This window comes from Homarus americanus, unplaced genomic scaffold (assembly GCF_018991925.1).
Source record: "Homarus americanus isolate GMGI-L3 unplaced genomic scaffold, GMGI_Hamer_2.0 scaffold59578, whole genome shotgun sequence".
NCBI lineage: Eukaryota > Metazoa > Arthropoda > Malacostraca > Decapoda > Nephropidae > Homarus > Homarus americanus.
The window spans coordinates 3298986-3312353 of NW_024712913.1; the positions used below are offsets into that span (position 1 = coordinate 3298986).

Sequence of the window (13368 nt, forward strand, 5' to 3'; positions counted from 1 at the left end):
TTGGGGGCAAATTTAGTTCGGTCGTTAAGTATATTCATCATTTTCTCAATGTAGGACGTTTTATTGAGTATAACAACCCCATTACCCTTATCTGGCTTAGTGATGATAATATTGTCGTTAGATGCTAAGTTTTTAAGTGCGAGAAATTCTTCCTTAGAAAGAGCTTGTTTGGTGCTGAACGAGTTGTATGAATAATAGGACCAAAACGCTAAGTGGTGGAAAGAGTTAATGAAATAATGCAAACCTTTTGATACTGGATCATATAAACTAAGAGGAGACAGTTTCTTAAAAAGACTCTCAAAACCTAGGAAATGGTTAAAAAAAAGTCTAATTTGCGGGGATTAAAAGCATATTTCAGACCTTTAGATAAAGCTTGTTGTTCTACTTGAGAGAGGGACAAATCTGAGTAGTTGAAAATCACCTTATTAGGGGAGAGATTACCGTCGTGAACATAACCTAGTTTTCTAAGTTTGTGGTACTGGACGAGTTCAATTCTAGAAGTCAGTTTATAATTTGTAGTACTTACTAAATTCTGCAAATGGTTGTAATCTAAATAAGACACTTGAGACTTTAATTCCCGAGATAGTTTATCGTGCTTGTCACGTGTAAGGTTATATATTATGTTTCTTTGTCCTTATTTCACTGCTCAGAAGATGTCTCTGGCAATTTCTGTAGGACTTAGAATGCTGCAAGTAGCATTTGTATCTATAATAAAAATATACGGGGAATACACAAGCAACGTAAGAAGTACTGCGTAGGCAGGGTGAGAGGGAGGGCGTGGATGTGGTGAAGAAGGTGCGGACGAGTAGAGAGGCAGACTTGGGAGTGGCTAGTGGGAAAAAAACAGGAGCGTGGCATGAGGGAGGGCGCGGGCGGGCGTGGCAGAGTTGATCCTGGCCTTTGGCGGGTGAGAGGTTGTCATGACAACCAACAGGTGTTCCAGCGTGTGACATCGCCGGCAAGAGCTCTAAGTTTTGTTGACCGGCGGGCGTTAACTAAAGGGGAGGCTCCCGTGTTCTCCTCACTACCTGAAGCAGGTGAATCATAACTCCACCTAACACAAACACAGCTCTCTGCTCCAACTTTGTCACACATTAGACCTAACACGGGTCTTAGGACCTCTTCTGTGCACCACATCACAGGCAACATGGGTTTCTGGACTTCTAAATTTATAGTTTCTGGGCAAAGGATACGTTTAGTAGTCGTAAATTTCTATTCAGTATTAGTGCTTGATTATGTATGTGTGTAGAGTGGGTGTGTGTTTTGATAGCGTCCATGTGTATGGATGTTGAATATTATCCCATTGATTAAGATTTTAAAGATCGGTGAACAATAAAACTGCTTAACACATAAGCACACCACCATCACACCACACCACCATCGCCCAACACCACACAACCATCACCCCACACCACACCACCATCGCCCCACACCACACCACACCACACCCCGGGGGCTGCCTGAGTTCCCCCAGGGGCTGCCTGAGTTCCCCCGGGGGCTGCCTAAGTTCCCCCAGGGGCTGCCTGAGTTCCCCCGGGTGCTGCCTGAGTTCCCCCGGGGGCTGCCTGAGTTCCCCCGGGGGCTGCCTGAGTTCCCCCAGGGGCTGCCTAAGTTCCCCCGGGGGCTGCCTGAGTTCCCCCAGGGGCTGCCTGAGTTCCCCCGGGGGCTGCCTGAGTCTCCCCGAGGGTTGCTGGAGTTCCCCAGGGGGCTGCCTGAGTTCCCTCGGGGGCTGCCCGAGTTCCCCCAGGGGCTGCCCGAGTCCCCCCAGGGGCTGCCCGAGTAGCTCGGTGGGCCAGTGGGGCGCCTACTGAATAAGAACATAAGAACATAAGAATGGAGGAAACTGCAGCGGGCCTATTGGCCCATACTGGGCAGTCCCGTTTACACCCAGCCCCTATTGCTCATATATCCATCCAAAATATGATTGAAGCTATCCAGCGTATTCGAGTTAATGGTGATATTTGGTAGCTTGTTCCTGTCGTTCACTACTCTATTTTCAAACCAATGTTTACCTATTTCGCGCCTAAATCTAAATTTGTCTAATTACCATTGTTACGAGTTTGCTCCTGGTTGGATAGTTTGAGTACCTTTGTAATTTCCCCTTTGTTTAGCCCTGACTTCCATTTATACACCTCGATCATGTCGCCCCTCACTCTACGTCTCTCGGGGGAGTGCAAATTAAGATGCTTTAACCAGTCTCTGTACTCAAGGTTCCTAATGCCCGGGATTAGTCTTGTCATTCTCCTCTGAATTCTTTCCAAGGATTCTATATCCATTTTGTAATACTGTGACCAGAATTGAACTGCGTAATCCAAGTGAGGTCTCACAAGCGCAAGATATAGTTTTAAGATGACCTCACTAGCTTTGTAACTAACACCCCTTTGTATGAACCCAAGTACTTAATTAGCTTAGTTTCGAGCAAATACAGATTGTTTACTTGGCTGACGATTCCTACTTATTATTACTCCTAAATCTCTCTCGCAGTCGGATTTCTCAAAATGATCGTTGTTCATCTGGTATCTGGTTTCCCTGTTTACATCCCCTATACTGAGTACTTTACATTTGTCCACATTGAATTTCATCTGCCATTTTTCAGACCCTTCGAAAAATTTGTTTAGGTCTTCCTGTAGTTTTGCAGAGTCCTCGTCAGATTTAATTGCACGTCCTATTTTAGTGTCATCAGCAAATTTACTTATTTTGCTGTCTATGCCGATATCTATGTCGTTTATGTATGTAATAAATAATAATGGTCCAGGTACTGAGCCTTGCGTAACTCCACTAGTGACGTTGCTCCAATGGGATTTAGTGCCGTTAATGCTCACTCGCTGTTTTCTGTCTTGTAACCACGCCCATTTTAGAATATCACCTTTAATGCCATTAGCCTCCACTTTTCTTATTAGTCTTTCGAGGGGGACTCTGTCGAAGGCTTTGCTAAAGTCGAGATATACCACATCATAATTGTGCCCCTCGTCCACTGATTCGAAAACTGATGTAAAGAATGTTGATAGATTAGCTAGACATGAACGCCCGCTTGTGAAGCCATGTTGGGAATCATTGATCAACTTGTTCTTCTCCAGGTGATTTCGAATAGAGTTTGAAATGATTGCTTCCAGTAATTTGCCTACAATTGATGTTAGACTGATTGGACGGTAGTTAGAGGATACTGATCTATCTCTCTTCTTGAAAATCGGTATTACATTCGCTATTCTCCAGGATTCTGGTACTACACCTGTTTTTAAGGACATGTTAAACAACTTTGCTAAGGGCATACTAAGCTCTTCCTTACATTCCTTTAGTACTTGGGCAACTATCTCATTTGCTTACTAACATCGTTACTAGTCACTACTATCTCGCTTAATTTATTTTCTTCACTATCTATATATAGAGTCGGAGCTTCGGGTATCATGTTTAAATTTTCGGTGATGAAAACTGTTGAAAAATATTTATTCAGGTTATTGCTCATTTCTCTGTGGTTATCAGTTAGCTCGCCGGTATCTGACTGTATTGGTCCAATCTTTTCTCAGGTTTTAGTTTGATACATTTGATAGAATCCCTTGGGGTTTGAATTAGCCTCCCTTGCTATCTTCAGCTCATTATTCCTCTTGGCTTTACTTATCACGGTCTTAACCCTACCGGCCAATACCTTATGGTAATCTTGGAGGTAAACTTCACCATATTCTCCCTACGTCCAGGTAGTCGGTTGTGCTTCTATATTTATTTTATTGGTGAATAATACTAAAAAAGGTACCCTTGGGAACCTGAGAATTCCCCTGGGACCCTAGGATGGCCCATGGGCCGCTGGGGCACCTGAGAATTCCCCTGGGACCCTGGGATGGCCCATGGGCCCCTGGGGACCCTGAGAATTCCCATGGGACCCCGGGAGGGCCCATGGGCCCCTGAGAAAACCCCTAGGTCCCTAGGAGGGCCATTGGGCCCCTGGGATTGCTCATGAGCCCCTGAGTCTCTGTGAGGGCCCCGGAACTGCTGAGTGTTTCCCTGGGCCCTTGGGAGTGTGCCTGGGCGCCAAGTAGGCCTTTTGAGTACCCTTGGGCCCCTGGGAATGTCCCTGGGCCTTTTGACCCCTAGGAGAGCCCTTTGGAGTGCCCCTATGTCCCTGGGAGTACCCCTAGTACCCTGGGATGCCCCTTGGGCATCGGTGATGTCTTTTGGGCCCCTGGGAGAGCCGCTGGGCCCCTGGAATGGCCTCTGGACCCCTGGGAGTGCTTATGGCTATCATGGGAGGGCACCTGGATCCCTCTGAGGGATCCTAAAAGTGCGCCTGGGCCCCTGGGAAGGCTCCTAGGCTCCTGGAAGGGCCACTGGGGCCATGGGGCGGCTCCTGGGAGGGCCCTGGGCCCCTGTGAAAACCACTAGGCCCCTAGGAAGGCCATTGGGCCCCTGGGCGCCTGAAAGGGCACCAGGGCCTCTAGGATGGCACTAGGGCCCCTAGGAGGGCCCCTGAAAGGGCGCCTAGGTCCATGCGAGGGCTCCTACGCCCTTGGGGGGCTTCTGGACTCCTGGTCGTGCCTCTGGAAGTGCCACTGGGTGCCTGGGAAGGCCCCTGGGCTCCTGGAAGGGTCCCTGATTGTGCCCCTGAGCCCCCGAAGCGCCCCTGTCCCTATGTGAGAGCCCCTTGACCCGAGGTCCTGGGAAGGCCCCTGGGAGTGCCTTTGTATCCCTGGGAGGGCACCTGAGTGCTGCTGAGCCCCAGTCTTAGGGCTCCTGTGTGTCTGTCATGGCCCAAGGTAGAGCTTTTAGGATTCTGGTAGGGCCCTTGGGCTCCTGGGAGTGCCATTAGAAGTAGCCCTTGGCCTCTGTGAAGGCCCCTGGGCCCTTCGGAAAGCCCTTAGGCCCCTGGGCCCTTCGGAAAGCCCTTAGGCCCCTGAGAGGGCTCCTGAACCCCTGGGATGGTCTTTGGACCCCTGTGAATGCCCCTGAGATCATGGGAGGGCGCTTGGGACCCTGGGTGGACTCCTGGGCCCCTGGGAGAACTCATGGTCCCCTGGGATGCTCAGTGGGCCTCTGGGGGCCCTTTTGAGTGCCTTTGGGTCCCTGGAAATGCCCCGGGCCCCTGAAATGGACCCTGGGCCCCTTGGAGTACCCATGGTCCCTTGGGATGCCCCCTTGGCCTTGGTGATGTCTTTTGGGCCCCTGGGAGGACCGCTGGGTCCCTGGGAGTACCCATGGGCCCCTAGGAGTTTTTTGGGCCTCTGGAATGGCACCTGGACCCCTGGGGTCCCTATGAGGGCCTCTAGGAGTGTCTTTGGGCCCCTAGTAGAGCCCGGGAACCCTGGTAGGGTCCCTGGGAAGGCCCCTAGGATCTTGAAAGGGCCCCGAGTAATACTCCTGGAACCTGGGGAGGGCCCATGATCCCCTGGGAAGGCCCCTAGGTCCCTAGGAGTATTATTAGACCCCCTCGGAGTGCTCCTGAGCCCTTGGGCCTCTGTAAGGGCTCCTGGACTGGTTGGAGTTCCTCTGGGCCCCTAGAGGGCCCTTGGACCACAGGGAGAGCCCCTGGTCCCGTGGAAGTGCGCCTGGGACCTAGGGGTCCCTTTGAGTGCCTCTGGGCCCCTGGGAATGCCTATGGGTCCCTGGGAGAGCCCTTGGGAGTGCCCCTGCGCCCCTGAGAGTAGCCCAGGTCCCCTGAGATGCCCCCTGGGCCTCGGTGATGTCTTTTAGGCCCCTGGGAGGGCCGTTGGGCCGCTGAAAGTGCCTCTGGGCCCCTGAGAGTGCCCCTGGGCCGCTGAGAGTGCCCCTGGGCCCTTGGGATGGCCTCTGGACCCCTGGGAGTGCTTCTGGTATCATGGGAGGGCGACTGGATCCCTGTGATGGCCCCTAAAAGTGCCCCTGAGAGATCTTAATGACCCTGGTAGGGCCCCTGGGAAGGCTCCTAGGATCTTGGAAGGGCCCCGGGAATGCCCCTGGGACCCTGGAAGGGCCCTTGTTCCCCTGGAAAAGCAATTAGGCCCCTGGGAGGGCCACTGGGCCCTGGGAGAGCCCCTGCGGGCCATGGGTCGGCTGCTGGTGGACAACTGAGCCCCTGGGGGGCACCTGGGTCCCTGGGAGGGCACCTGGGTCCCTAGGAAGGACTTTGAAAGGGCGCCTGGGCCCATGCAAGGGCTCCTACGCCCTTGTGGTGGCTCTTGGACCCCTGGTAGTGCCTCTGGGAGTGCCAATGGGGCTCTGTGAGTGCCCCTGAGCGCCTGGGAAGGCCCCTGGGCTCTTAGAGGGGCCTCTGGGTTCCTGTGATTGTCCCTGGGCCTCTGGGAAGATTTCTGGGTCCCTGGGAGGGTCCCTGAGTGTGTCCCTGGGTCCCCAGGAGCGCCCCTGTGCCTCTGTGAGAGCCCCTTGACTCGAGGCCCTGGGAAGGACCCTGGAAGTGGCTTTGGGTCCCTGGGAGTGCCCCTGAATGCGTCTAAGCTCCTGGGAGGGCCCCTGTCTCCCCGTCAGGGCCCATGGGAGGGCTTTTGGGATTCTGGGAGGTCCTATGGGCCTCTGGCATTCTGAGTTTTCCCCTGGACCCCTGAAGGGCCCCTGGACCCCTGAAGGGCCCCTGGACTACAGGGAGAGCCCCTAGTCCCCTAGGAGTGCGACTGGTCCCCTGAGGCGGCAGCGCCCCCAAGGAATCTCCCAGGGACGGTAGCGCGTCCAGGGACCCTTCCTGGGAGGGCGCTGCCCCGAGGGACCTTCACAGGAACGGGGGCGCCCCCAAGGACCCTCCTAGGAGCGGCGGCGCCACTAGGGGCCTTCCCAGATATAGCATCACCCCCAGTAACCCTCCCAGAAGCGTCGGCGCCCCCAGGGGCTCTTTCAGGGGCGTGCGATGCCCCCAGGGGTGGTGGCACTTCTAGGGCCCTCTTCGGGGTGGTGGCATTCCCAGGGTCCCACTCAGGGGCGGAAGCGCCTGCAGACGCCCACTTAGTGGCGGCGACACCCATAGGGACCCTTCCAGAGGCGGTGGCACCCCAAGGGACACTCCTAGGAACAGTGGCGCCCCAAGTGACCTTCTCTGGGACCCTCCAAGGGGCACAAGGACCTTCCCAGGGACGGCAGAGCCCCCAGGATCCCTCCCAGAGTCGGTGCCCCACACACTCCCACAGGGACCCTACCAAGGGTTTCCAGGGGGACCCATTGCATGCTTGTTCGTTGTGTCATATATATTACATACTTCCAGCAGTCCCTTACTGAATTATGATTGGTGTTCTATTCTTTTCACCTACCAAATTACAGCCAATAGGAGAAGAGAGCAGTCAGTCAGCACAACGCCGCAACTTATGTTTTCCTGTTGGATATTATTCTCCGTTACCTTCTTCAGAAAGTGATAATACTGCAAATGTGATGAGCGGTGTATTTATTTAACATTGCATCTTCCAGAGTTTTAAATAGCGCAAAACACTACTGCATCCAGGGGCCCTAAGGGTCTGGCGCTCCCAGGGGCTCTCCAAGGGACGGCGGCGCCCCCATGACCCTCTAAGCATGCAGTGGCGTCTACAGAGACCTTCCCAGGGGCGACGGTGCCCCCGTTATCCTCCCAGGGGCGGCACCGCCCCCAGCACGCATCCCAGAGGAGGCGATGCCCCAAGGGACCTTCCAAGGTACGCCAGCACCCCCAGGAACCCCCCCGAAAGCGGTGGCGCCTCAAGGGACAGCAGCGCTCCCAGGTACTCTTGCAGGGACCCTCCCAAGGGCAGCGGTGCCCCAAGGGACATTTTCTGGGAAGGCAGCGCCCCCAGGGACCTTTTCAGGAGTGGTGGTGTCCCTGGGGGCACTCTGAGGCGGAGACGCCCCAAGGGGCCCTCCCAGGGGTGGTGGCGCCCCCACGGATGATGGCGTTCCCAGGTTCCCACACAGGGGCGACAGCGCCCCCAGATGCCCTCCCAGGGGTGAGTGGCGCAACCATAGGCCCACTCTGGGGTGCTCCCAGGGACCTTCCAAGGGACCCTCTCAAGGGCGGCGGTGCCCCCAGGGACCATCCCAGGAGCATTGGCGCCCCAAGGGACCCTCACAGTAGTGGTGGCGCCCTGAGAGACCCTTTCATGAGCGGCGGGACCCACAAAGACCATACAAGTTCACCAGGGGATGCCTGATTTCACCAGGGGATACCTGTGTTCCCCATGGGATACCTGAGTTCACTAGGGGATACGTGAGTTAACCAGGGGATGCCTAAGGTCACCAGCGGATGCCTGACTTCATCAGGAGATGCCTGCTATTAGATTGTCTCACAGAGCTTGTAACAAAGGTAACTAAGAAAGAAAATCTAAACTACTTTGTTTACAAATGACCATGATTCTTTGTAAACATGGCCAAAATTTTCCCAGAGGGAGCCTAAAGTTCAGTTGATCCCCAGGAGTGTCTAAAGTTGGTTGATCCCCAGGGGTGCCTATAGTTCAGTTGATCCCCAGGGGTGTCTAAAGTTGGTTGATCCCCAGGGGTGCCTATAGTTCAATTGATCCCCAGGGGTACCTAAATTTCAGTTGATACCCAGGGATGCCTACAGTATAGCTCGGTTGATACTCAGGGGATACCTAAAGTTCAGTTGATCCCCAGGGGTGCCTACAGTTCAGGTGATCCCCAGGGAGACCTAAAGTTCAGTTCATCCCCAGGGTTGACTGACGTTTAATAGATTTTTTCGCCTAACGGTAAGCCAAAATGACAAAATTAGTTCTATCTAACTCTAAAATAAGATTTATGATAATTTTCTAAAGAAAGATCTGACTGCAAGTTACGATGGCAATGAAGGTACAGTGATATTCCTGTTAGCCGGAGCTATTGGTGCAGAGCACTTCCGGGAATGAGAGATTTCTGGGTAACTAGTCGACTCTCAGGGCTGGAGAAAAATATCTCATCCCCGGAATTTCCCGGAAGTTTCCGGGTAACGGAAAATTGTTCTTTGAAATTCCAGAAATTGCCCATTACATCATCTCTCGAACCCGAAAAAATATCCCTCATCCGCGGAATTTTCAGGGTAACGGAAAAATTTTCTCGGAATTCCACGGAAAAAAACACCCCATCCCCAGAATTTTCCAGAATTTTCCGGGTATCAGGAAAAATTTTTCAGAATTTTCCGGAAAATGTACCCCTCGGAAAATTGTTCCCAAGGCCGGAATTTTCCGGAAAATTCCGGCTTTGGGAATGATTTCCCAAGAAAATTTCAATTCCGGCTATCGGACAGTTCCGGGTTTGAGGGATTCCGGCTAAGGGAGATATTACTGTAATTGCAGCAGGTGTGAAGTTTTCTGTCTTACTATAACAGAGTGATGAAAATATAAACTACTGGGTGTAGTTATTTCATATTTGTTGTTAGTGAACATGTGGGTGTATAATATATCCTTTATAAATTTATGTTTTTTGTTGATTCAATTATTGCGTAGCCTGAAGTAATGTGTTGCCGGTCAGGATTACACTCACACCCTCAATAGGAGTTCGGTGATTATTGAAGACTAGATTATTCTTTACTTGACTTCTGAAAATTATGAGTGTATGGGCCATTATTGGCCATCATTTTCTATTATACAAGTACAGTACAGTACAGTATATACAATTTCTCCTTCAATTGCTATCTGTTCACTAGGGTATAGGTAGGGGGTATAAAAGAAACTTGTGTATACAAAAGGAGACATATATTTGCCATTGGCGTCAGGTCTCAGCTGTGTCGGTCTCCGACTGCTGTAAAGTGACGTCAGTCTCAGAACACAGGATGACACGAGCAACCAGCTGATGGAACACTTGCCGCAGTGAAGTGCAGTGTTGTAAATCTATATTAATTTTATTGTATTTAAGAATTATATGCCACAGTCCTCCAGAGGTATTTGAAATAATTGAAACGATGGACATGTATAGCGCTTTTGAATAGGTCAAAAGTTATTACTAATGATAATTTTGGTGTTCACGAATATACGTAAATGATTAAGGTAATATATCTTAGCACACACAGTGGCCAAAATACATATTAGTACAACCATTTGTATTAACCCCCACTGATGAAAATAATGCAATGATTTGAAATCAAAACAACTGGAGCAATATACATGATACTACAGTAAATGTTTCAAGAAATTAATCATCTAGTTCTGAATTAAGTTTGAGAGCACAGTGACTTGTGAACTTTCTTGATAAGCTACGTAAAAAAATATAAATCACATAAGTAGATTTTAAATTAAGTGATGCAACGAGAAGTGTTTCCCAAAAGTATGATATAATGTAAATATCATATATAATCACCAAGAAATCTATATGGCTATGTTCGAAGACCAAATTATTTGGTAAATAGACATAAATTTTGATAAAGAAATATATGTACATAAATAAGATAGATATTCATACACAACCAAACTGATCGTTGAAGGAATAACTTTTAGACAGGTAGCCATTACGACGAATAGTTGAAAAAATTACAGATAGACTAAGTGATAAACAGTGAATATACTGAAATAAAAGATCTGAGGTGTCATCAAAAGAGCAATAAAATCCTTGAGAGTTATTCATTTCATATTTTTTATGATAGATTACTAAAAATAAGAACTTAAGTCATGATAAATAATTTCATTTAGTAAGATATTCACCTACAAAAATAAATACTGTATAATCAGTTGTACAGAGGAAATTAATCTTACGAAATTTATCAAATCATATCACAGACGAATTAAGAAAAAACTTCTCTTGGTTGAGTAGCGGTGAGCGTGTCATGAGCTGTGCTGCAGGGTCATCATATTTTGTAACAGAGTGGGCTAAAGTCAAGTGATAAAACCATACAACATCCCAGTTTGCCGACGAGCACACAGGCCTGACTCTGGGGAGGATCAGCGTTGCCAGATCTATAAAATAAGCGCAAAAAGGTGGTGTATATCAGAGATATACAGACGAACAATCTGGCACCACCGGAATATATATATATATACTTATATATATGTATGTATATAGAAAACAAGCCTGCGACACCCGTCGGTATAGAAAACCATGTGTTTCTCTTCTTATATAAAACTAGTACTTAACAATAGTAACAAGTAAACTTATATAGTACGCAATGGTTACACTTTCAATGATCATCAGAAACAGATAGTGGACTTTCACACACGTATATAGTTTTTTCCCTTTAACTTTATATTTTTCATGAAAATAAATAACAATGTATAGTTATGACCCTCCGTGTTGGACAGCGTCCCTAACTGCAAATACATAGGCAAAAAACTTTGATTCTATAATATAATTATCGTATAGAATACTGTGGACTGATAAGCATCAGAGAAGTCATATAATGCCCTAACGACAGTAAAAGTATATATTCCCAGGTGCAAAATACTTGTAAAAGCAAAAATTCACCCCAGTGCTATAAAAACTTTAATGTCATACACACACTTATATATATATATATATATATATATATATATATATATATATATATATATATATATATATATATATATATATATATATATATATATATATACAGTGACCCCTCGTTTAACGAACGCCTCGGTTAACGAAATTTCGGTTAACGAACTGCCTTCCATGAGGATCTTCAATTCGGTTAACGAACAAAAATTCGGTTAACGAATTTCTTACGAACCGACCTCAACATGTTTTCGCTTGCACTGACCGGGCAACCAGCTTTAGTATCAGTCCGCCAATACATTAATCGGTTCTAGGGCTTAAATTCCTTACTATTTTAGTAAATATCAAGAAGTTTATACTATTCAATAATTTTAAAAGTTTAATAAATTTTTTAGTCATTTTAACAATTATTGAACATAATTGAAGGTAAAGTGACTAGTTTAATGCGCGGCATCCAGCCTCTTAACACAGCAAACAGGAGTTAGTCTCTCTCTGTTTTCACTGGAGGTAACATCTTGCTTGAGACTCTCTTCAACTAAATGCTTTTTTTCTGTGTTTCCAAGCAAATTATTGGTCATTTTGAATTATATTTTACATATTGACAATATATAATGCAGTGCAGTGTTGATTTAAAGAAAATAATCTTGAATTACACCAAGAGAGCTAAAATTTTATGGGTGAAATAGGCCATGGGGTGACTTCTCTTCCACCCCAATACCTTCTCTTCTTCCTTCTCCTCCACCCCCATTCTAAATCCATCATCATCATCATCATCATCCAGGAGCCTTCTACATACACACCTCAAAGTAAGTGAACTTTTCTACCATTTTTGTTGAATTTAGGAAATTTTAGGTGAGCTGGAACCAATTACCCAAAAACCCATTGAAACAATGGTTTCGGTTAACGAACTTTTCGGTTAACGAACGACCTTCTGGAATGGATTGAGTTCGTTAACGGAGATCACTGTGTATATATATATATATATATATATATATATATATATATATATATATATATATATATATATATATATATATATATATATATATATATATATATATATATATATATATATATATATATATATATATATATATATATATATATATATATATATATATATATATATATATATATATATATATATATATATATATATGTGTGTGTAATGAACATAAATTTTTCTCATTAGATGTTCACTTTTAAGTACAGTACAATGAGGGATTTTATCCGTTTTAATGAAATGACTTAATTATGGTCAACACTAAAGGCACAGGAACCTTGTCAACCCCTTCCCAATTTTCTAATTGGTTGAAAATCTACTTTGCAAAAAATTGCTTCTACTCATATCTACCCCAGCTCAAGATATATTTGGTTATTTTCTTTAGATATAGCTAGTAAAGGCGTAATTATTATAAAGTGTATTCAAATACACATCATTTATAAAGATTTAACAGTGTGGATTTCAGAAAAGCAAAGCACTTCAGTCGTGGCGTGGAACGAATGAAAAGAAAGTTATCAGTCGAAGAGAAATAGCTCGAGTTTTGGCCAGACCTCATTCTTCACAACAGCTACATTTCCCAGTTAACTAATGTGGCTCAAAATCCCTGACAGAAATATAATCAGCTTTTTGTTTGCACAGTTTTTCTTGTATTTTTATTTGGATTTTAAAGTCTACTGTCCTGCTTCTGTAATTTGTATACTAGAGGTTAGGAAATATTTGTTTTATATGTTTATATATATGTATATATATTATATATATGAATGAAGGACTTATTTGTACTAAACCCACCATAGTAAGGAGTGTGTGTCGACCACTCGCTCTTGTAGGTAGAAGCATGTACACAGATACAAGCCATAGCTAACATACAACATGTGGCTCATCGCTATCTGACTTATCGATCTTTAAAGACTTTTATTGTGTACGTGACAGTATTGTGATATATATATATATATATATATATATATATATATATATATATATATATATATATATATATATATATATATATATATATATATATATATATATATATA

General features: G+C 46.4%; 1 protein-coding gene across 1 annotated transcript; it reads right to left on the reverse strand.

Moving 5' to 3' along the window:
- Nucleotides 1-646: 646 nt before the first annotated feature.
- LOC121864841 (collagen alpha-1(III) chain-like) lies at nt 647-6938 on the reverse strand. Its single transcript, XM_042364007.1, has 9 exons — nt 6687-6938; nt 6130-6558; nt 5653-5835; nt 4962-5483; nt 4497-4730; nt 3778-4194; nt 1444-1804; nt 933-1178; nt 647-705 (listed from the first exon to the last, which is right to left on the reverse strand). The coding sequence occupies exons 1-9, from the start codon at nt 6936-6938 to the stop codon at nt 647-649; spliced, it is 2703 nt and encodes a 900-aa protein (XP_042219941.1).
- Between the last annotated feature and the right edge of the window lie 6430 nt (nt 6939-13368).

What these genes read in the sequence shown, in the direction of transcription:
- LOC121864841 (XM_042364007.1), bottom strand. Translation starts at nt 6,938, where the DNA reads ATGGGTGTCGCCGCCACTAAGTGGGCGTCTGCAGGCGCTTCCGCCCCT. An exon ending in GCGCCCCCGTTCCTGTGAAG is followed by an intron (nt 6,559 to 6,686) that starts GTCCCTCGGGGC and finishes CTCTCCCTGTAG; the next exon opens with TCCAGGGGCCCTTCAGGGGT. An exon ending in CAGGCAGCCCCCGGGGTGTG is followed by an intron (nt 1,179 to 1,443) that starts GTGTGGTGTGGT and finishes TCCTTTGCCCAG; the next exon opens with AAACTATAAATTTAGAAGTC.